Source organism: Spinacia oleracea, chromosome 6, assembly GCF_020520425.1.
Source record: "Spinacia oleracea cultivar Varoflay chromosome 6, BTI_SOV_V1, whole genome shotgun sequence".
Taxonomy (NCBI): domain Eukaryota; kingdom Viridiplantae; phylum Streptophyta; class Magnoliopsida; order Caryophyllales; family Amaranthaceae; genus Spinacia; species Spinacia oleracea.
Window position 1 is genome coordinate 1,963,268 of NC_079492.1, and position 24,361 is coordinate 1,987,628.

The following is a 24,361-nucleotide window of genomic DNA, read 5'->3' on the forward strand; positions in this document are numbered from 1 at the left end:
TTACCCGTCGTTATTAGGTTGTCATAAAAGATACAAATTTTTGTAGTGATATGATAATCAGTTATAGTGTTATACTATACGGAGTAAAATGCTACCGTTTAGGTTATTTCCTTACTAATATGTTTGGATGTGTTGAGTACATATAGCCTAAAAATAGTCCTAAATGATTGTAACTTGTAAAGTATAACTGACTGTACAGTGAAAATCATCACTCATGCATGCACATGAGTTACCGTTTATCAAAACTAGAAGTGGTGCAATAACTTAAAAACGGTAAAAGTGTTAAGAGACTAATTAAAAAAAAACAGAGGGGTCGATTATCTTCTATATATTCCATTAGCAGGGCCGGTTCTGGGGCGGCGCGGGGTGAGCGACGGAACAGGGCCCTCAAATTTTAATTTTAAATATAGTGTAAACAGTTTCCTAAATGTACATGAAAACTAATATGGAGCATTGGTTAAGGTAACATGATAAGTACAAAAGGTATGGGGTTCGAATCCCCTTGGCAATAAAACTACATTTTGCATGGTTTCCGGACATTGACATGTGTCCTTTGACTGAGTTTTTTTTTTTTTTTTTTTTTTATAATTCCGTGGAGATTACAATGCAATCAGTTGGGATTCCCAATTAGTCGATTACTGGGAAACAAACATTCATCCCTTCTTCTCTATTCTCATAATCTCATCCAACTTTCAAAAAAAACCTTTCATCTCCAATTTAATTTCTTCCTTCAAATCGTTATCAAATATCATTTTCAACAAATTAATCTTCAATGTTACAATGAAATTGATTATTAAACCGTTATTTCTCACCCTAATTTCCCTATATATATAAAAAAGTTCTTTAATTTTCACAAATAAAAATACAAACTTGATTGCTAAAATTCCAATCTGATCTCTTTTTAAGTGATTCATTAATGTGTGTTTTTTCTTATGTTTATCATTTCGACAAATTTTTATAAGGGAAGTTTTTTTGTTTAATAAAAATTGATTTTTTTATTAAATTATTGAATTGAGGGCCCAATTTTGAGAAATTGCACAGGGCCCATTTTTAAGGCGTAATTATAGCCCCGGCACTGTCCATTAGTATCTTAAATTGATAGGGAGTATTATAAAGCTCTTAAACAATTTAGTACACAATAGAGAATATATACCTTGCTTATCGGAAGGAAAAAGAATCGTGCGCTATCAACATTGCTATAGTTTAATTGATGTCTAAGAAATTGATTTTCTCTCCTCCTAATATTTGTGACCACAAATTAATTTATTGTATCATTTAGTTCTACTTTACTCCTTGGATTGTATTGGTAACAGTATCAAACTTGATCAAAGTAGATTATACAAGAATTTAATTGATTAACTTTAGAATTATAACTTCGAAAAGGGTTAATGATTGATATTCTGGTCACACTAATACACAAATGACAGATCTTGATCGAACAGTTTAATTAGGGGATCAGAGGAAAAAAACTAAGCAATATAGTATGAGATTTATACTATTTGTCTATTTTACTCAAATTTTAGGAGGAAAGAAACTAAAAATACACTAACTACCAAATTTCTTGTTCTGGGGTCGGCCCCAAGACCATCTTTAAGATCCACTTTTGCTAACATGCACATACGTAATAGTGTAGTACTACGTGTATCTACGTATATACAAGAACGGAGTAGCTTAGTTTGTAAAGGTTCTTGGAGGTAGTACCAAAACCTGTTCAGATCACATGATCTCTACACTATTTGTCCTTTGCAGCTCTCTCTACACCATAAAAAAAATAAACAAGTATATAAATATATTGATGAATAATATATAGAGTGTATATCACTTTAATCTTGGTTAATTAATAAGATAAACATGTTTTCATTATGGTTAATTGATAATTAGTTAGCATAATTTTGAAGCTTAATTAGCTTTGACGTATTAAAAAAAGGTCAAATATTTATTTCTTGTATAAACCAAACTTCTGGTTTGATATGACTAAGACCACTCCACTAAACTCAAGCCGCCTAAAACGCTTGAAAATCCCCCCCCCCCCCCCCCCCTTTGCGTACAACTTATATGCATGTATGTGTCATATCTCTTGCCTATATATATTTCATCTCAAATCCTTACAAAAATCATTCAATCATCAACCTTAATTATAACAAGCTCTTCTAATTAGCTTTATATCCACCAACAATAATTATATTCTTCTAATACCACAAAATTAGCAAGATAATATGAAGTCCCTTAAGGTTGCAATTGTCTTAACCCTTCTCACGGCGGCCCTTCTCATCACTCTTGCCACAGCGCAACCCAAAAACAACAACGACAAGAAAAACCCTAAGAAAGGAAAAGAAGCTATAAGATCAACAATAACCGATTCCTATCAAGGATCGAGTCGTTTTTTCAACTCAAAGAAAAAACCTCATTATGTTAATCCATATAAATCAACAGGTGGTCACAATGCTGGACGTGGTCGTGTTACATGCGACAGTTTCCCTAGGATTTGCCGCGTTAAAGGAAGCTCAGGTCCCGATTGTTGTGGTAAGAGGTGTGTTAATGTCAAAACGGATAAACTTAACTGTGGAATGTGCGGGCGAAAGTGCGCATTTCCCGAGGTTTGTTGCAACGGAAGGTGTGTTAATCTTTGGTATGATAGGAGGAATTGTGGTGGTTGCCAAAACAAATGTATCAGAGGAAACTTCTGCTACCGTGGGATGTGCAACTATTCTTAAATTAATATTGATGCATGCATGCATGCATATATATGAAGAATATTTGAGGATCAACCGTTATGCATAAAGATGCATATGTATAAGTATATACTATATACTAGCAAATTAATGTCCATAGTTTTCTTTAAGGGTTGGATATTTATTAATTTGTGAAATTGCTTGCATGGGACAAATAAAAGGGAGTCATTCAATCTAGCTATTAGCTGGGATGGTGGAAACTCTAAGAAATTAATTAAGATTGGTTGTATTATTTTTATTTGTATTTACTACTCGTATATTATACGGAGTAATTAAATTAGAATTTGCAAATATATACGAGTACTAGTCATTGTTTATTGTTAGTACTTGATTGAGTCATAATTTGAGCATCTATTTATACGAACTAGCTGGTACTACGGAGTACATAAGTAGTATCATTCAAGTTCAACTTAATTATTATATTTGTCAAAAAAACTTAATTATTACTTAATCAATAATAGTATAAAGGATATATCATCCTTTATATTATGATATTATCTCAAAAATTATCACGATTAACCAAATTAGATAAATATCCAACACTACTTTGTTATATTAAGAGTGATTGTGCATTGTACGTAGTAGCTTAGAGTTTTAATTAGTTCGACGTATTCTAAATCAGTCGAATAATTTAAAAGTGAAATTTACGATTGATTGTCCTTGAGAGTGTGACCAAGGGACATCCTTAGCTTGTATAGGTGGTTAAAATTCTTACTATACTACAAAACTCCGATCCATTTAATTGTCCACATTATTTCAATCCCTCGTAAATAATTGCTAAAGCTCATTTTGTTTTTGGTATATAACAATTAAGTGTATCATGTCAAAAAAAAAAAAACAATTAAGTGTATACAATATGTCAATATGTCAATATGTTTAGTTCTAGTTCTTGGATTTTATACAACTATTTTTAGAGAACCATTATCGTAAATAGTGGAGATATGTTCACTAGATGTTTATTTATTTTTACTTTCCATCAAAAAATAAATATGATCAAGTGGAGCATTGAATGGAATTATAGCAAGAAATACGCCATACTTTTTTTGGAATGTTAGTACTGTACAATTTGATCTCCATCTACGGAACTCCTCCGTTGACCTTATTGACTCAAAAAAATCTCTTATTTTATCACAGGAATAAAACTTTACGTTGACTATACTCCTTGGTTTGAAATTGGTTTAGTGTATACGGAGTAAATGAGTAATGGTTATAAGTGTTGGAAATATAATGCACTAGATTAGGCCCCGTGCACGCACGGATATTTGAAAATCATTATTTGACCATCTTTTTTTTATAAAATTTTTAAGAATTATTTATCCCTTAAATCTATTGGGTAATTAATAATCTCGAATGTACTCATTTTATCATATTTTAACTTACTACATATTATATATTTTATATGTTTAATATGATGATCTGACTAAAATATTTGATATATTTAATATGCTAATTTGACCAAAATATTGAGTAAGAATATTTTCTATTATTGATAGGACAGTTTGACTTAAATATTACAATTTTTTTAATAATGGCATATTCTATGATCCTATATTTTTTTTCCATATATAAACATCTATACAAAAGGAGAGAAAATAAAAGAAGAATAAAGTAAATATGACTTTTTAAGAAAGAGTTTTTGGCGGGAAAATTTTTAACCTGGAAGTGACACGTGTCATTCCCGGTGTCTCTTTTAGTATATAGTAATAGATTTGGAGGTTTTTTAAGTTTGGACTCATTTGGATTAATTGGCCCAGTGGACCGATAAAATTTGAACCCATCTTGTTTTGTTTCCTTTCTTGTAAAACCCCAGATTTTTGGCTGCATACCTATGCATGCAGAGCTGGGTGCATATGAGCTGGGTGAAGCAGCTAAAATTGAACACGATGATTAAAAAAATGAACATGAAAAAATATCCTTCTTCATATTTCTCTTTTGAAAAATAATAATTTAGGCTAATTAAATAATATTAATTAATATATCAGGAACTCTAATACGTCCGCACAAGTTTAATCACTACGTTACATTTCAGTCGATTCGAAAATAAAAAACTAAAAAAATAAAAAATTATGAATATTGATGAATCTTTTTGTTCTTCTATGTTCCTCTTTCTTCTATATTCTTTCTCTCTCCTCTGCAACTTTTCTCCATCTTAATAGTTCTTATTTACCCCTCCTCGTCGATGAATTTTCTACCATCAATTGCAAACGGATTGAGTTCACCAACTTCTCCTCCACTTCTTCTTCGACTCTGTCTTTTTTCCTCCATGTTAAGTTCTGAAAGTTGAACATTGAACATTTTTTAATTAAAAATAAACTTGACAGGATATCAAACATAGTATGAACATTAAATTTCTAAAACTGAACATTGAGTTTTAAAAATTGAACACAACCAAGAACAATAGGTGATTTTTTTTTTAGTTTCTAAAAAAAATCACCTATTATTGATTTAAACACACTTACTCCAGAATCGAGTATTAAATATTTTAACAATAATTTAAATTTACAAACCCAAAAATCCGAATATATATATATATATATATATATATATATATATATATATATATATATATATATATATATATATATATATATATATCCTTATTTATGAACATGAGACTTAAGAAATTGAACATCACACAAAATTATTGAACATATATTAGTTTTAATAAGTTGAATTTAGTTGAACATGATTTTATATAAGTTGAACACAAGACTTTAGAAACTGAACATCACACAAAGGTATTGAACATATATTAGTTTTATAAGTTAAATTTAGTTGAACATGATTTTGTATAAGTTGAACATAAGGCTTGAGAAACCGAACAACACAGAAAAGTATTGAACATATATTAGTTTAATAAGTTAAATTTAGTTAAACGTGATTTTGTATAAGTTGAATATATGACTTGAGAAACTGAATATCACACAAAAGTATTGTACATATCATAGTTTTATAAGTTGAACATATGATTTGAGAAACTGAACATCACACGAAAATGTTCTTATTTATGAACATATCATAGTTTTATAAGTTTAATTTAGTTGAACATGATTCTTTATAAGTTGAACATGAGACTTGAGAAATTGAACGTCACCTAAAAATGTTCTTATTTGTGAACATCATCTTTTATATGTGGAACATGATGAATTATAAACTGAACATGACAATATTTAGACAACGCCACTTCTGATCTTTTATAGTAAAGAATAATGAACATCTGCTTATTATTGTTGCTGCTTGCCTTTTAGTTGAACATGATTCTATATAAAGTTGAACATAAGACTTGAGAAACTGAACATCATACAACGTGTTGAAGATATCATAGTTTTATAGGTTAAATTTAATTGTACATAATTCTTTATAAGTTGAACATGAGACTTGAAAAACTGAACATCACTCAAAAGTATTGAAATATATTAGTTTTATAAGTTAAATTTAGTTGAACATGATTTTGTATAAATTGAACATAAGACTTTGAGAAATTGAACATCACACCAAAGTGTTGAATATCATAGTTTTATAAGTTAAATTTATTTGAACACAGTTCTTTATAAGTTGAACACGAGAGTTGAAAAACTGAACATCACACAAAAGTGTCTATGTAAACGGTAGGTGGTTAGGCACTTTTTCACAAAATCAAACAATAAGCGACTATCCTTATTCTGATTGACTATATTCTTCCCATTAGATATTAGAACAACTTTTTGATCCATGTTTGGCCTGTCTGCACCTAATCATCAAATCATGGAGATTAGTAACTCCTACTTCCTAAACAGTGCATCTCTATCTGAATTAATATATTGCTCAACAATATTCTAATCATCAATTTCTTTTGTATATTTTACAAAAAAATTGCAAAAATTGACAGCACCTTCGGCTAAAATTATTCCTAATCCTCGAAGCCTTGACCATGAACTAAAGAAGAAAAAGAAATCTGGCATATGAAATATATTCAGATCGAGTTGGAATCGCTGGTAATAAAATCAATTGATATTTATAATATTGACAGTATTAAAGAGAAAATGTCGAAAGTTTACCATAGGTTTTGCTTAGAGCGTCGAAAATTCGGTCCCTACCAACCCTAACAGTAGGCATGACGGCTTGTGTTCTTTCTCTCTCCTCTTATGTAGATTGCTGGTTGAGGCCATGGTGAAGGAGGCGAGAAATTAGAGGACGAAGAAGCAGATGAACAAAACGCCGGCGATGGAGGTAATCGCTGAGAGAAATCGCCGAGAAAATCGATTGTTGTTGGTGATATTGTGATGGAGGTGGTGGTGGCGACGCCGATGAGTTGTTGGTGATATTACGATGGAGGTGGTGGTGGTGTCGCCGGTGATTCGCCATGGGCACTAAAAATGGAGAGAGAAAATGAGGTTTGATGAGAGAGAAAATGTTAAGAGGTTAGAGGTGAGAGAAACATGAGTATGTGTATATGATGTGATGTCGTTTGGGCTCCTATGCATCTAGAGATAGGTGCATAGGTATGCAGCCATTAATTATTACTTGTGAAACAGATAAAAACTCCCTATTATTCTTTTCCTAGCACAATATAATATTAAGATTTATGGAGAAACAGAAGACCCAAACATACAAACCCTAATGTCTCCATTACAGATCTGAGCAGTTCTTGAGCAATTCCAACATTTGAGTTCAGGGTGTAGAATTCAGAGGTGTTGCGTTAACCTTGGGGGGCGTTCGTCACTATAAACCTGCACCGGTAGGATGGCGAAATTCGCTTCTAAGGCAGTGGCCTCCATACCACGATGCAACGCTATTCTTATGAGATCTACAATCAAGTAATATCATCTCCTTGTCTATTATTATTTCTGGAATCAACAGCTACTTTTCCAACAATAAGTACCACTATCTATAGTGTAGGTACGATAAGTCACGAGTTTGAATCATCCCTATTTACAATCGTATTGTCCTTGTGGCTTATTCATTATAGAGAACAGTAAGTAATATTTTAAAGTTTGTGACGTTACAAAGTCAATTAAAAAAGCAAGAACATAATATCATTAACGACACATACATACCAATGATGTCTTGGCCTAGTGGTTAAGACTGAGGGCCTGTGTACAATAGGTCTCAGGTTCGAATCTCCCCGTCCCCATTTGTAATTTATATTGCCCTTGTGTTAGGTTATGATACATATGATATTACATAAATCATGCGGAAACAACCATTAACCCAGGATTACATATTATTTACACATAATCATATAGCATAATTTAGATGCATACTCTTTGTTGCGTGCCCTCCCTAGCTGCGCCCGAACCGAACAAGAACAAGTCTTTAGGACTCCAAGTGTCGTCCCTCCGTAGATAGTCCACAGCACGTCCGGATCCGCCTTAAGATTGACCAACTAGAATCGCCCTTAAGGTACTAGAATTTTCGGCACTTTTGAGCAAGATGTGTGGCTGAATTTTTCTCTCAAAAACTCACTTTGAATACTTTGAAACTCGTTATAAATTGTGAACCCTGGCCACATATTTATAGGGGTATGGAAAGGGAATTGGAATCCTATTCAGATACAAATTGATTAAACCTAGAATCCTACAAGAACTCTAATTTAATTAATTTATCAAATAGAATTAGGAATTTAATCATTAACCGAACTCTGCACGTTTTAGGAAACGTGCACGAACACAAACACTTACACACGCACACACGGCAGCCACGATGGGCCGCCCATGCGTGCGCACGAGCAGCAGCCCACGCAGCGAGGCCTGCGCGAGCTCCAAGCCCACGCAGCTCCCGCGCGCGCTGCGCGCGCTGTGCGCGCTGCCACGGCCTGCTGGGCCTGGCCTTGCGCTGGGCCTGGCGTGGCTGTTTGTGCGGCGCGCTTGGCTTGCTGGGCGATGGCCTGGCTTCGTGCTGGGCCTCGTCCGGCAGGCCTCGTCCGATGCTTATTCGTACGATACGCTTCCGATTAAATTTCCGATTCCGGAATTCATTTCCGATACGAACAATATTTAACATTTCCGATTCCGGAATTAATTTCCGTTTCGAACAAATATTTAATATTTCCGTTTCCGGAATTATTTTCCGATTCCGGTAATATTTCCGATTCTGACAATATTTCCGTTTCCGGCAATATTTCCGATTCTGGTAATATTTCCATTTCCGATAATATTTTCCGATACGTACCATGTTTCCGTTTCCGGCAACATCTACGACTTGTATAATATTTATATTTCCGATACGATCCATATTTCCGTTTCCGGTAATATCATCGTTTCCGGAGTATTCATTTCTTGCCTGTGACGATCTCAGCTCCCACTGAAACCAAGATCCGTCGGTTCCGAATATCCATAGATAGAGTATTTAATGCCATTAAATACTTGATCCGTTTACGTACTATTTGTGTGACCCTACGGGTTCAGTCAAGAGTAAGCTGTGGATTAATATCATTAATTCCACTTGAACTGAAGCGGCCTCTAGCTAGGCATTCAGCTCACTTGATCTCACTGAATTATTAACTTGTTAATTAATACTGAACCGCATTTATTAGACTTAACATAGAATGCATACTTGGACCAAGGGCATTATTTCCTTCAGTCTCCCACTTGTCCTTAGGGACAAGTGTGCATTTCCTAATTCCTTTGTCGCTCGATGCTTGCTCTTGAACATAAGGTAAGAGTTGTCATCCTTATTATGTCCAGAGGTGTTCCTCGGTTTCAGAGTTCAACTGATCAAATAAACAGATAATCATAGCCTATGATTCATCCGAGCACGGCCATGCATTTCACAGTTTCTAGCTCTCCGAGTGGCCTTGTACAACTTTTAAGCATCTCATCCCGATTTATGGGAGGACAATCCCAATCTTGCGATCTTGAGATTAGACTTCGTTTGATAGGTGATTACCTGAGCGTCGCCTTTATAGCCTCCTTTTACGGTGCGACGGTTGGTCAACGTCAAAGCAACCAGTTCTCAAACAAGTAATCTCAAATCACTCAGGTATTGAGGATTTAGTGTCTAATAATTTAATGAAATTTACTTATGACAGACTTTCATCTCTTACAGTAAAGTTTCATAGGTCTTGTCCGATACTAGTCTTCCCAAAGTAAGTATCTATGCAAATGATTATGACATTGCCATGTCCACATAGTTCAAGAAACAGAACTACTAGTCATCTTGCATTCTAATCGTCTAACGTTTTCTATGCGTCCAATTTTATAGAAAACTTCGATTAGGGACCATTTTCAACCTTTGACATTCAAGTTCACTTGATAGACATTTCTTAGTCACAGGACTGGTCCTGACAGTCTATCTTGAATATATCGTCAAATTGAAGGGACTCATCATTTAATAAACCACAAATTAAATGGAAAAATGAATTCTTTTCATTTATTGTGAATGATTAACCAATAATGTTTTACAAAGATTTAAACTCTAAAACTTTAAAACATTAAACAGAGACATCAAAGCCATTCTCCAATATGCTTGATTCCCATAGCTGCAGTGTGCGAGTTGTGCTTCGCCTGCGGCAGAGGTTTAGTTAATGGATCTGATATGTTGTCATCAGTTCCAATTTTGCTTATCTCGACTTCTTTTCTTTCAACGAACTCTCGTAGAAGGTGAAATCTACGAAGTACATGCTTGACTCTCTGGTGGTGTCTAGGCTCTTTTGCCTGTGCAATAGCTCCGTTATTATCACAATACAGGGCTATTGGTCCTTTAATGGAGGGGACTACACCGAGTTCACCTATGAACTTCCTTAGCCATATAGCTTCCTTTGCTGCTTCATGTGCAGCAATGTACTCCGCTTCAGTTGTAGAATCCGCAATGGTGCTTTGCTTAGCACTTTTCCAGCTTACTGCTCCTCCGTTGAGGCAGAAGACAAACCCAGACTGTGATCTGAAATCATCTTTGTCGGTTTGGAAACTTGCGTCCGTATAGCCTTTAACAATTAATTCATCATCTCCACCATAGACCAGGAAGTCATCTTTGTGCCTTTTCAGGTACTTCAGAATGTTCTTGGCAGCAGTCCAATGCGCCTCTCCTGGGTCTGACTGGTATCTGCTCGTAGCACTGAGTGCGTACGCAACATCCGGGCGTGTACATATCATAGCATACATTATTGAACCAATCAATGATGCATATGGAATCCCATTCATTCGTCTACGCTCATCAAGTGTTTTTGGGCACTGAGTCTTGCTTAGAGTCATTCCATGAGACATGGGTAGGTAGCCTCGCTTGGAGTCCGCCATCTTGAACCTATCAAGCACCTTATTGATATAAGTGCTTTGACTAAGTCCAATCATCCTTTTAGATCTATCTCTGTAAATCTTGATGCCCAATATGTACTGTGCTTCTCCTAGATCCTTCATCGAAAAACATTTCCCAAGCCAAATCTTGACAGAGTTCAACATAGGAATGTCATTTCCGATAAGTAATATGTCGTCGACATATAATACTAGGAAAGCAATTTTGCTCCCACTGACCTTCTTGTATACACAAGATTCGTCTGCGTTCTTGATGAAACCAAAGTCACTGACTGCTTCATCAAAACGTATATTCCAGCTCCTGGATGCCTGCTTCAATCCGTAGATTGACTTCTTTAGCTTGCATACCTTTTTAGCATTCTTTGGATCCTCAAAACCTTCAGGTTGTGTCATAAACACACTTTCTGTTAAAACGCCGTTTAAGAAAGCAGTTTTGACATCCATCTGCCATATTTCGTAATCGTAATATGCAGCGATTGCTAACATTATTCGAATAGACTTTAGCATTGCAACTGGTGAAAAGGTTTCATCGTAATCCACACCGTGGACTTGCCTGTAACCTTTTGCAACCAATCTAGCTTTGAAAACTTCAAGTTTCCCATCCTTGCCCTTTTTCATTTTGAAAACCCATTTGCTTCCAATGGCTTGGTAGCCATCTGGCAAATCGACCAAATCCCATACTTGGTTTTCAGACATGGAGTCTAATTCAGATTGCATGGCTTCTTGCCACTGCTTGGAGCTAGGGCTCGTCATAGCTTGTTTGTAAGTCGCAGGTTCATCACTTTCAAGTAATAGAACGTCATAGCTCTCGTTCGTCAAAATACCTAAGTACCTTTCCGGTTGAGATCTATATCTTTGCGATCTACGCGGGGTAACATTTCTAGATTGACCATGATTCTCACCAGATTCTTTTAAAGATCTCTGAGTTTCATCCTGAATGTCATCTTGAGCATTCTCTAGAGTTTGTTGTTCGACTCGAATTTCTTCGAGGTCTACTTTTCTCCCACTTGTCATTTTGGAAATGTGATCCTTCTCCAAAAAGACACCATCTCGAGCAACAAACACTTTGTTCTCAGATGTATTGTAGAAGTAATACCCCTTTGTTTCCTTTGGATAGCCCACAAGGATACATTTGTCAGATTTTGGATGAAGTTTGTCTGAAATTAATCGTTTGACGTATACTTCACATCCCCAAATCTTAAGAAAAGACACATTTGGAGGCTTTCCAAACCATAATTCGTATGGAGTCTTTTCGACAGCTTTAGACGGAGCTCTATTTATAGTGAGTGCAGCTGTATTTAGTGCATGTCCCCAAAATTCTAATGGAAGTTCGGCCTGACCCATCATTGACCCGACCATGTCTAGCAAGGTTCTATTCCTCCGTTCCGACACACCGTTCCATTGTGGTGTTCCAGGAGGAGTCAATTCTGATAGAATTCCACATTCTTTCAGATGGTCATCAAATTCATAGCTCAGATATTCACCGCCTCTATCAGACCGCAGTGCCTTAATCTTCTTGCCTAATTGATTCTCTACTTCACTCTGAAATTCCTTGAATTTGTCAAAGGATTCAGACTTATGCTTCATTAGGTAGACATAACCATACCTACTGAAGTCATCAGTGAAAGTGATAAAGTAGCTGAAACCACCTCTAGCATTTGTACTCATTGGTCCACATACATCTGTATGGATTAAACCCAATAGTTTATTTGCTCTTTCTCCAACTTTAGAGAAAGGTTGCTTTGTCATTTTGCCAAGTAAACATGATTCGCATTTACCATAATCCTCTAAGTCAAATGGTTCTAGAATTCCTTCCTTTTGAAGTCTTTCTAAGCGTTTCAAGTTTATATGGCCTAATCGACAATGCCACAGATAGGTGAGATCTGAATCATTCTTTTTGGCCTTTTTGGTATTTATGTTATATACTTGTTTGTCGTGATCTAATAAATAAAGTCCATTGACTAATCTAGCAGATCCATAAAACATCTCTTTAAAATAAAACGAACAACTATTGTCTTTTATTAAAAAGGAAAATCCCTTAGCATCTAAGCAAGAAACTGAAATGATGTTTTTAGTAAGACTTGGAACATGGAAACATTCTTCCAGTTCCAAAACTAGCCCGGAGGGCAACGACAAATAGTAAGTTCCTACAGCTAATGCAGCAATCCGTGCTCCATTTCCCACTCGTAGGTCGACTTCACCCTTGCTTAACTTTCTACTTCTTCTTAGTCCCTGTGGATTGGGAACATAAGTGTGAGCCACAACCTGTATCTAATACCCAAGAAGTTGAATTAGCAAGTATACAGTCTATAACGAAAATACCTGAAGATGGAACGACTGTTCCGTTCTTCTGATCTTCCTTTAGCTTCAAGCAATCTCTCTTCCAATGCCCCTTCTTCTTGCAGTAGAAGCATTCGGATTCAGAAGTGGGTTGACTGACCTTCCTCTTTGCAGATTTGGCGCCAGTTTGCTTAGTTGGGCTGGCCTTGTTGCCACCTTTCTTAGCATTCCTCTTCTTTCCAGATTTCTTGAACTTGCCCCCACGCACCATAAGCACATCCTGCTTATCACTTTTGAGCGTCTTTTCAGCGGTCTTCAGCATACCGTGAAGCTCAGTGAGCGTTTTGTCCAGACTATTCATACTGTAGTTCAGTTTGAACTGATCATACCCGCTATGAAGAGAATGGAGGATGGTGTCTATAGCCATTTCCTGAGAAAATTGCTGATCCAGCCGACTCATATTCTCAATGAGTCCAATCATTTTGAGAACATGTGGACTTACGGGCTCGCCTTTCTTAAGTTTGGTCTCAAGAATTTGCCTATGAGTCTCGAATCTTTCGACTCGAGCCAGATCTTGGAACATGTTCTTCAACTCACTGATGATTGTGAAAGCATCTGAGTTGATGAACGTTTTCTGCAGATCCGCACTCATGGTGGCGAGCATTAGACATTTCACATCCTTGTTGGCATCAATCCAACGATTGAGGGCTGCCTGAGTGACCCCGTCGCCTGCAGCTTCGGGCATCGCCTCATCTAGGACATACTCCTTTTCTTCCTGCATAAGAACTATTTGCAAGTTCCTTTGCCAGTCAAGGAAGTTTTTCCCGTTCAACTTCTCCTTTTCGAGAATTGATCGAATGTTGAATGAATTGTTGTTTGCCATATTAAAAACTACAATTGAAAAGAATAAACAAATAAATAACCATTCACAGTTTCTCTTAATAAACTTAAATGTTGTTTGCCATACATGCATAATTCAATGTTTATTAAGCATTTTATTCAAATTATGTGTTCCGGCAGGTGTGAATAAAATGATTCCAAGATCCTAAAATCATTGAAGAACTAAGCACAGTTTGTCGACTTAATCCTAAAACATCTTAGGTAAGCAAAAGCCTTTTGCTAATAGTCTAGAAACTATTCTTGGTTGATAGGCACGTCTAAGAACTTATTAGGTAAACCTATCGATTTTGCCACGACATAAAAGGACTCCTTACTTATATCGTTGAGTTTCACCAAAACTAACATGTACTCACATATTATTTGTGTACCTTGCCCCTTTAGGACCAATAAGTAACACCTCGCTGAGCGAAAACTATTACTAGATTGATGTAAAGGATATCCAAGCAAGTGTATATTTTGGCATGGCACCTTTTAACTCAATTTTTAAGTTTGGAACTTAAGGCTCTTACTATGTTGGTTAGATTTTAAGTGAACTAAAATCCTTAATCATGCAACATAATCAAGCTTTGATCTCATGCATTTTAAGACATATTTAAAAGCAATAAATAACTTAAAACATGCATAAGATAAATGTGATCTAGTATGGCCCGACTTCATCTTGAAGCTTTAACTTCAAAGTCCGTCTTGAAAATCTCCGTGGGAGGCACCATTTTCTTCAAATAGGATAAGCTATAACTAATTACAACTATTTGATGGTACGCAGACCATATTTGAATTGAAAAATAACTTTGGTACTTCAGACCAATTACATTCAAATTAATGGTACGCATACCATATTTTCTATCCTATTTGGGCCATACTAGTCACTTCATAACCTGCAAAACAGTACATATACAATATATACCATTCACCCATTCATTATCATGAATGGCCCACATAGCTGGTTAGTAAAACACATTATGCATCACGTAAACATTTGCAGCAATTAATCAAGGGCACCAATAATCTACCAATTATTCAGTCCTTATTAATTCTAATCAAGTTGTTTTAACCTTAAGGATTTGTAGACCTAATCAAGAGTTTATGACTAAAAAACGCTCCCACTTAAACCAATAAATTCATATGCTTTACTAATTTTAAACATAAAAATGTATTTCTAGTCTAACCGGAAACATACAAATTTAATTAAAATTTAAAGCTCATATAAATTTATAATTGAATCCAAAAAGTTTAATTTAATTTCAGTCGTATTTAAATTAATTCATGATTTTAATTTTAATAAAATAATTAGAATAAATAACATTTATTATAATTACAATATTCAAAATTAAAATCCAAGAAAATAATTTAAATTATTAATTTTATAATTAATTAAAATTACGTGAACTGAAATTTTCAAATTAAACATTCAAAACGATCTAATCGTAACGCAAACACCCTACGCATTGCACGCCCATGGGCCGCCCGCACACAGCCATCGATGGCCATGTGCGCGCAGCCCATGCGCTCGTCGCATAGCTGCTGCATTTCCATCGCAAGCCATCGCACGCTGCGCGCGCGCCAGCGCTCGTCGCACGCGAGCCATCGCTCGCAGTGCGCGCGAGCCATCGCTCGCTGTGCGCGCGACATCGCTCGCTGTGCGCGCGACATCGCTCGCTGTGCGTGCGAGCCATCGCTCTCTGGGCGCGCGACATCGCTCGCTGGGCGCGCGACATCACTCGCTGTGCGCGCGAGCAACGCTGGGCGCAGCGCTCGTGGCACGCGAGCTTGCGCTCGCTGCGCGCGAGGCTGCGCGCTCTTGCGCGAGGCAGTGCGCGTTGTGGCGCAGCTCGCTTGCTGCCCACACGCGACTGCCTTGGCTCGCCCTTCGCCCATGCCCATTCATCCATTGCTCGTGGCCCACGACACAAGGCAGGGCTGCTGCCTTGTGCACGTGCACCATGCCTTGCTCATTGCATTCGTGCCGCACGGGCGACGAGCTCCATTGCTCGTCGTCGCATGCCCGCACTATACAACACCCCTTAAGGGTAACACGAAGCGTCCATTGCTTTGTGCGTGCAAGTTATATGAACGAATCGCATAAAAAATTTAAAATTTATAAAATTAATGACAAATTAATAAATATTATTAATTTCATAATTTTAGGGCGAAAAATCGAAAATTTATTATCCAATTGATTTCCGATTGTTATGGATTCAAGTCTAGGTCATAAAAATTTAAAATTTATCATAAATTTACAATTTTTATGGTGGTTTTTAATCATAGGTTTCTAATTAAATTATAATTAATTATGAAAATCAAATTAATTCCAAATTATTCTAATTTTGAACAAATTAATCATAATTACAAATTAGATTGCATAATTAACAAGGCTAGGCATTCAAACTTGTTAAACATATACAGTAGGTCAATCAAAATTCAAGATTTATCAACAAGAATCGCAAATATTTAATTTAACATCTTAAATTTACGAAATTTTGCATTCGAAAAACTAAAACCTTCGAAAAGTCATAGTTAGGCTTCGAATTTGAGAATTCTGGGTTCGGCAGAAAAAAATTATTTTTGTCAAAATTTTAGAATGCCTTTTACATGCGAAATTGACACAAAAATCACTCGATTTGGATGAGTAACGAAGAAACTGCCGAAAAACTGCGTACGTATAATTAAATAAACGCAATTTGCAATTAATTAACAATTACGAAAATTAATCACCCCTTTTAATTCTTGCAAATTTTTAATATTTAACCATGTTCATGCAATTTAGATTATGAAAATAATAAGGGGCTCGTGATACCACTGTTAGGTTATGATACATATGATATTACATAAATCATGCGGAAACAACCATTAACCCAGGATTACATATTATTTACACATAATCATATAGCATAATTTAGATGCATACTCTTTGTTGCGTGCCCTCCCTAGCTGCGCCCGAACCGAACAAGAACAAGTCTTTAGGACTCCAAGTGTCGTCCCTCCGTAGATAGTCCACAGCACGTCCGGATCCGCCTTAAGATTGACCAACTAGAATCGCCCTTAAGGTACTAGAATTTTCGGCACTTTTGAGCAAGATGTGTGGCTGAATTTTTCTCTCAAAAACTCACTTTGAATACTTTGAAACTCGTTATAAATTGTGAACCCTGGCCACATATTTATAGGGGTATGGAAAGGGAATTGGAATCCTATTCAGATACAAATTGATTAAACCTAGAATCCTACAAGAACTCTAATTTAATTAATTTATCAAATAGAATTAGGAATTTAATCATTAACCGAACTCTGCACGTTTTAGGAAACGTGCACGAACACAAACACTTACACACGCACACACGGCAGCCACGATGGGCCGCCCATGCGTGCGCACGAGCAGCAGCCCACGCAGCGAGGCCTGCGCGAGCTGCAAGCCCACGCAGCTCCCGCGCGCGCTGCGCGCGCTGTGCGCGCTGCCACGGCCTGCTGGGCCTGGCCTTGCGCTGGGCCTGGCGTGGCTGTTTGTGCGGCGCGCTTGGCTTGCTGGGCGATGGCCTGGCTTCGTGCTGGGCCTCGTCCGGCAGGCCTCGTCCGATGCTTATTCGTACGATACGCTTCCGATTAAATTTCCGATTCCGGAATTCATTTCCGATACGAACAATATTTAACATTTCCGATTCCGGAATTAATTTCCGTTTCGAACAAATATTTAATATTTCCGTTTCCGGAATTATTTTCCGATTCCGGTAATATTTCCGATTCTGACAATATTTCCGTTTCCGGCAATATTTCCGATTCTGGCAATATTTCCATTTCCGATAATATTTTCCGATACGTACCATGTTTCCGTTTCCGGCAACATCTACGACTTGAATAATATTTATATTTCCGATACGATCCATATTTCCGTTTCCGGTAATATCATCGTTTCCGGAGTATTCATTTCTTGCCTGTGACGATCTCAGCTCCCACTGAAACCAAGATCCGTCGGTTCCGAATATCCATAGATAGAGTATTTAATGCCATTAAATACTTGATCCGTTTACGTACTATTTGTGTGACCCTACGGGTTCAGTCAAGAGTAAGCTGTGGATTAATATCATTAATTCCACTTGAACTGAAGCGGCCTCTAGCTAGGCATTCAGCTCACTTGATCTCACTGAATTATTAACTTGTTAATTAATACTGAACCGCATTTATTAGACTTAACATAGAATGCATACTTGGACCAAGGGCATTATTTCCTTCACCTTGTGGCTCATTTGCACCAAAAAAAAAAAATTAACGACACATACACCCCTAAACCCCAACTAGAATTTGAGCCATTAACGACTACCTGGTGATGACGGGCCAAAAGTAAATGCATTTTGCAACGGGGCTAACAACTAAATAAAGACGAAAATGTATAACCGTCGCAAATATCTTCTACGACGGGGTAACTACGAGATATTTCATTAATAACGACCTTCTTTTATGGCGGATAATCCCGTCACTATATATTGGCTTTTAGCGACGGAATCCGTCGTCAGTGGAACGATTTCTTATAGTGCCTTTTGCGCGATCTCATTCGATACAATCATTTAATCACTAATATATCTAATCGGAATTTGAAAAAAATGTAAAACAAAAACCATTGTAGTCGAGCCACAATCGATAAATCTTAATTAAAATATGCAAGTCTCACCACTTAAGGTGCACCATGCTCTATGTGCACCATAGTCCACCTTCTAAATTGCGCACCACTTACCATATACGAAGTATTCAATATTTAATTTACAGTAAACCCATAGTAATAGATTGTATTTCATTTCTTCAAAAAAAAAAAAGTTTACAAATACCTAAATGAGGAATTTAGGGACCAAAAATGTGGTTAAGCCATAATACGTACTCCGTAGTTAACAAGTGTACAAAAGGATACTTAATTAGCTAGAAAAGTCTGTTTTCGTTGGTATGAACACCATGAGTAACAGGTGCATTTGCTCTCAATTTCTTCAAATACCATACGCCTGCTCCAATGCCTACTCCAGCAATTGATGCTACGGTCACCGTCCCTATCGCGTCAACACCGGAAAAAAGAAAATCTTAGGCATCTTAAATTTGATTAAATGTGATATATGCCGATAAAAAAACCTATTAAAATAAAGCTGACAATCTCTAATACGACAGAACAACAAGATATAACATAATTGCACACAATACAAACACATATGAATGTGATATGTTTATCGATCTAAACCTAAGAAGAAAACAAATTTTAATCAATGTTGGTAACCATTAACATGTTTTGAATAACTTCTTTTATACTATATGTAAAATAATATTATGGTAGATATACATATACTCTATGTTTACCTTTATGCATTATGAAAGATATTGAAGGATTTTTTTTATTTAAATAGAAAAAATTTATCATTGAAAAATAAACGAATTTTGCATTATCTCATTTAACTTTCAAGCATATTGACGTAATTTTTTATCCGTCATACAACAGTTATGGTGAACCCGCCTTAATTAGGAATTTGTGCGAAACCAATTACCTGCGACTGCTTTAGTGTGTCCACCGTGTCTTTCAACTTGATGATCTGGCACAATCATATATTAAAAGACTAAAGTTAGACTATGGTAACTTTAATATATTTTATAATATTTAACAAATTAACTACATTTTCTTTAATGAAAAAACAGGACATACCTTTACAATAAGTAGTTACATTCCTTTCCTCACACAAGCATACGAAGTCCTGGTTTGACGTATCAAACCCACAAGTACCTCCACCCTTAGCCCGGTCCTGGCACCGGAGGCAGCTCGCCGTGAGCGGGATCTCAAAGTCGACTCTAACGCCATATTCGGGCACTTGATCGTAGGGTTGCGAGGTGCCTAACCCGCCAACGCTTTTCCAATGAACACTAGTGTAAGTATCACAATGCTTTAACATCATCCTTAACGACTCGGTAGCCTTAGGGTAATAGGAGCAACAAGAGAGTGCTCTTAATGCCTTATTGTTTGGTGCACATTCTGGGAAATGTCGGCATAAGTAGCTTGCCGGATCACATGTTGTGTCACAACGATCAGGAAACCTCTCGCAGAACATCGGCCTAATAATTTTTTTTTAATATTCAATTGTAAAGATTAATATAACAATTAGCACCAAAAAAATCTTAAATCGTACAGAAGTGATTAATTTGTGCAATGTATTCTGTTCAACTTAATTCCACTTATTCTAAAATAAATAAGTTCAGATATGTTCATATTTCTTTTGTTCTTTAAATATTGCAGTATGGATGACTTTACGTTCTCCAATACCAACTTTGACTCTAAATATTTTGAATTAGGTGTATGTAAAAATTGTATAAATTATAAAAATTAGATACCTAGAAAACATATTTCGATCCGAATCTAACAAAATGTTACATGACTACAATTTTTTTAGGTATGAATCAATAAATGACCAAAAGTTAGTGTGAGTAGCGTAAAAAACAAAATCGAACGGAAAATTAGATAAGACAAGTTCATAAAAAGTAAGGGTTGATCAATTACAACTTTAACTAAATAAGTTTTGATATAAAAAAAATGAAAATCAGGTGAATAAAATGAACCTGTTACAACCCCTTTATTCAAAATTAACAAGAAAAAAAATGGTATGGCAAGTAAGTACGTTACCTTGGCTCCATAATGACCTTATCAGGGCTGCAATTAAAGAAAAGATACTCATTTTGGGTGGAGAGAGACAAGTGCGTACTACTATCAAGGCTAAAAGGCCTAGTGGGCCGAAACCGATCCTCATCCTTACACTCCCACATAAGCGGGTCCGAGACCAAAATGTGTGGATCCGAGTAACTGATTGACTTCACCGGGTACCGACCCGAAGGGGTTCGAAGGTGTAAGACGTCTCCAGTGCACGCCAAGATGTGGCGGTAGTACGGACTACCGCAACCATCATCGATGGTTAAAGGGTAGTTTATTTGAATCCCTCCGCAGGACGTCCTGCAGAGGGATGATTGGGAGGAAGACAATGTAACAATGGTTAGAATGAGGAGGGCGTGTATTTGGGTTGTACAAGTTTTAGAGTGACCCATTTTTAGTTTCATTTTCTTTGTGTGTGTTAAGTGAGAAAATTGGATTAGATTGAGAGTATGAGTAAGTGTTGTTGGGTTTTGAGTCAAGTTTGAGTGTTACAAGTAAAGAATCTCTTTAATTATTTGTTAATTAGAATTTATTTATTTTTGCTTTGTTTCTCTTTAATTATTATTACTCACTTTTGGGTTCTTTTAAATTATTAAATTGTTAGTTTGTTACTAATAACTTTTGTTGCTTTATTTCTACCGAGCTAACTTTATGTGAATTAGAAGTGTGTTACGTTGATCAATTTTAGTTGAGGTAGAAAATAGTACTACCTCTGTTTCAAAATGTTATTTACAGTTATTATTTGAACAAATATTTAAATAAAATAGGAAAAATGTATAAAAAAAAAAGTGGGTGAATGTAATAAAATACGGGTAAAGTAAGATAGATGTGTAAAAAAGTGGGTGTGTGAAACAAAAAAATTGAATACAGTAAGAGAAACTGAGTGGAAATTTGCGAATGCATGTTGTGGAGTAAGACGAAGAGGGGTAACATATTAAATTTTCATGTCCAAAAATAGAATAAAGAACAATGTAAATAACATTATGAAAGAGAATAAAACATAAAGTATAGAGATCATTTTGTACCGGAGTAATAACGTTTAAAAAAAATAGTGCACATATTTATACGTATACCTCCTCTTATCCTTGTTCCCTCAAGCTCGATCCTTTCCCTTTCCCTTTTCCTTTTCCTAATACCTCGTATCCAAACGAAGTGAGCTAGGAGGAGGGGGAAACAAAGGAACTAGTCCATGAAATAAAGTCACGGCCATATGTGTATTTCCAATCGTTAGGTAAACCACACAGTTTGACACTTTGTAACTTCCCACGACTAAAATCATATTTAACAAAAACCCTTTCACCTAAAACTATTAAGATTTCCTTTCCGTTCTCTGAATAAGCACAAGGCAATGGCGGAGTATAAGTGTATACTCTGCTAACGACTTGTTTGATCAGTGATAGACAGTCTATCAATTTCACCCATGATCGATTTAATGAGCCACCGTCGTAGTTGTTCTTCATCACCCACATTCGCATGTAATACACTTCTTTTTCTTCGGACTCCTTAGACCACGACGAAGCATACCTAATAGAAGAAGAAAAAGGAAAAGTTTGTTTTAATAAGTCGATCCATATAAGTTCAAATAATATAAGTTCATATATATAATTTCAGATAACATATATGTATTCAAAACAATAAGCGGATACTGATCGACCCGAAATGAACCAACCCTGGTCAACAACGTTGAGCTGAGGGCCGAAATGACACCTCCGTCGTCGTGCTTCTAATGTGAAGTACTCCCAACTTCCCTATTCCGAAGATATATATTAAAACGAATCTAACAAGACTTAACCTAACATGACTATATTATTTTTTATAGGATAATGAGAGATCATAATCAAAGTTTTTAAAATTTGACCTAAAAATTTAGGGCAGTCAGTGGATCATTTAGATTAATACATTTGGTACGTATAAACGTCCAACGAAAGCAGTGACATCACAAACCAATAGCTTCAATAATACTTTACTTAATGGTAACCGTAACTAATTAATCAATGAAGTTCACCTCGTAAATCATAAATCATAAATCTCATTTTTTTTTACCTCATTTCAAACAAATAGACCAAACCATGCACTACACTATAGCATCTTAGTGGAAGGGGAAATTGTATATTCAACCGAATACATCTCAATTCAGATAACATAATATAAGTTCATAAAAAATAAGCGAAAATATAATTCAGACGAAAACGACACACATACCTAGTGGAAGGGGAAGTGGTATATTCAACCAAATGCAAACATCCCCTTAACTCAGTCAACACCAACAACTCTCGCCTACGATACGCCAGGACATGAAACGTGTCATCGTCATCATAATAAGGTTGTTCCACTTGATGATACTCTTCTGTGGCAAGGTCAAACCTAAATATATAACTTGCATTTGTATTAAAATCCCAAACTAACCAATGCAAACCATTATCATAGTAAACCATTTTTGTCCTAGGGTGAGGAAAAGGAAGAGGGATAGGAAGAGGAGGAGGAGGTTGGATGATTCTTCTCCATGAATTATGCTTCAAACTATAAATCCATGATTGTACGGATGGTTGTGATGACGTCGTCATTGCATAAAAAATCTTATAATCATCGCTCGTACGATCATAACCAAACCCAAGCATACATCTACAACCATATCTATCGAAACAGCCCGCCGTCAAGTAATTAGGTATGACGGTGTTACGGCTGCCGGTAACCGGGTTATATAACGAAAAGTCTACCATTAGTACACCGTCAAGATTATGTATGTTTCGGAAGCAAAGCAAGCCGTTACAAGAACCAACAAGGTAACCGTTGTTGTAATAACAAAGGTGGTAGAATTTTCTTGAGACTGAATTCGAGTCGTATGTGATGTTATAAAATTCGGGTGGTTGATTTCGTCACGCCAACGCTTACAAACGCATCGGAAACGTGAAAGTGATTGAACAGGTAGTCTTGAGAGGATATTAGATTCCAGCTCCAATGGAAGACGACTATTTTTAGGGTTCTTTAAAGGTAAAAGAATTTTTCGGAATAGTTTGTGGGATATTATTGATGATAAACAACCTACGTCAATTCGTGATTTATCTGCCATTGACAAAATCTTTAGGAAGCAAAAATTCCAAAACCTATGTACGTATTCAAATATTCAATTATTATATTGATAGAACATAAAGCACTCCTACTAAAATATATCACAACGTAGTATATATATCCGAGTTATAATATAAGTCTATCGCATATAATATTTTATATATTAATTCTATAATGATACTTTTTATAACTAATCTACGTAATGTAGGACTCTTATTACGTACTACACCAATCATCCATGGTTAAAGGATAGATACTGAAATAGAAAAGGATAAAACATAATAAACAAAAAAGAACATGTTAGAGTTTAAATATTTGTTTGTGTTAAGATATAATACTAGTGCAATTAGGATACTAGGAGTAATAACTTTGCACTAGTATTATATCTTTAACAGTTTGAGATCCTGTTTAATATCGTAGTATTAGATGTACATGTACGTCTAAAGATGACTGTGGGCCGGGTCGGGCCGGCCCGAAGCACGACCCGACCCGGC

At 36.1% G+C, this 24,361-nt stretch overlaps 3 protein-coding genes across 3 annotated transcripts; 1 reads left to right on the plus strand and 2 right to left on the minus strand.

The window, feature by feature from the left end:
* Positions 1-2,117: 2,117 nt before the first annotated feature.
* Positions 2,118-3,027, plus strand: LOC110777362 (stigma-specific STIG1-like protein 1). Its single transcript, XM_021981964.2, has one exon. It carries the CDS (start codon positions 2,217-2,219, stop codon positions 2,712-2,714), a length of 498 nt encoding a protein of 165 aa, XP_021837656.2. The 5' UTR covers positions 2,118-2,216; the 3' UTR covers positions 2,715-3,027.
* Positions 3,028-18,817: 15,790 nt separating this feature from the next.
* LOC110779927 (uncharacterized) lies at positions 18,818-21,280 on the minus strand. Its single transcript, XM_056831390.1, has 4 exons — positions 20,775-21,280; positions 19,806-20,209; positions 19,651-19,695; positions 18,818-19,164 (listed from the first exon to the last, which is right to left on the minus strand). The coding sequence occupies exons 1-4, from the start codon at positions 21,200-21,202 to the stop codon at positions 19,040-19,042; spliced, it is 1,002 nt and encodes a 333-aa protein (XP_056687368.1). The 5' UTR covers positions 21,203-21,280; the 3' UTR covers positions 18,818-19,039.
* A 216-nt stretch (positions 21,281-21,496) lies between these two features.
* Positions 21,497-23,980, minus strand: LOC130462654 (F-box/kelch-repeat protein At3g06240-like). Its single transcript, XM_056831391.1, has 2 exons — positions 23,001-23,980; positions 21,497-22,322 (listed from the first exon to the last, which is right to left on the minus strand). Exons 1-2 carry the CDS (start codon positions 23,516-23,518, stop codon positions 21,956-21,958), a joined length of 885 nt encoding a protein of 294 aa, XP_056687369.1. The 5' UTR covers positions 23,519-23,980; the 3' UTR covers positions 21,497-21,955.
* Positions 23,981-24,361: the final 381 nt, after the last annotated feature.

What these genes read in the sequence shown, in the direction of transcription:
- LOC110777362 (XM_021981964.2), top strand. Translation starts at nt 2,217, where the DNA reads ATGAAGTCCCTTAAGGTTGCAATTGTCTTAACCCTTCTCACGGCGGCC.
- LOC110779927 (XM_056831390.1), bottom strand. Translation starts at nt 21,202, where the DNA reads ATGAAACTAAAAATGGGTCACTCTAAAACTTGTACAACCCAAATACAC. An exon ending in TGTAACTACTTATTGTAAAG is followed by an intron (nt 19,696 to 19,805) that starts GTATGTCCTGTT and finishes TGATTGTGCCAG; the next exon opens with ATCATCAAGTTGAAAGACAC. An exon ending in ACACACTAAAGCAGTCGCAG is followed by an intron (nt 19,165 to 19,650) that starts GTAATTGGTTTC and finishes TTGACGCGATAG; the next exon opens with GGACGGTGACCGTAGCATCA.
- LOC130462654 (XM_056831391.1), bottom strand. Translation starts at nt 23,518, where the DNA reads ATGGTAGACTTTTCGTTATATAACCCGGTTACCGGCAGCCGTAACACC. An exon ending in ACCACTTCCCCTTCCACTAG is followed by an intron (nt 22,323 to 23,000) that starts GTATGTGTGTCG and finishes TTCTTCTATTAG; the next exon opens with GTATGCTTCGTCGTGGTCTA.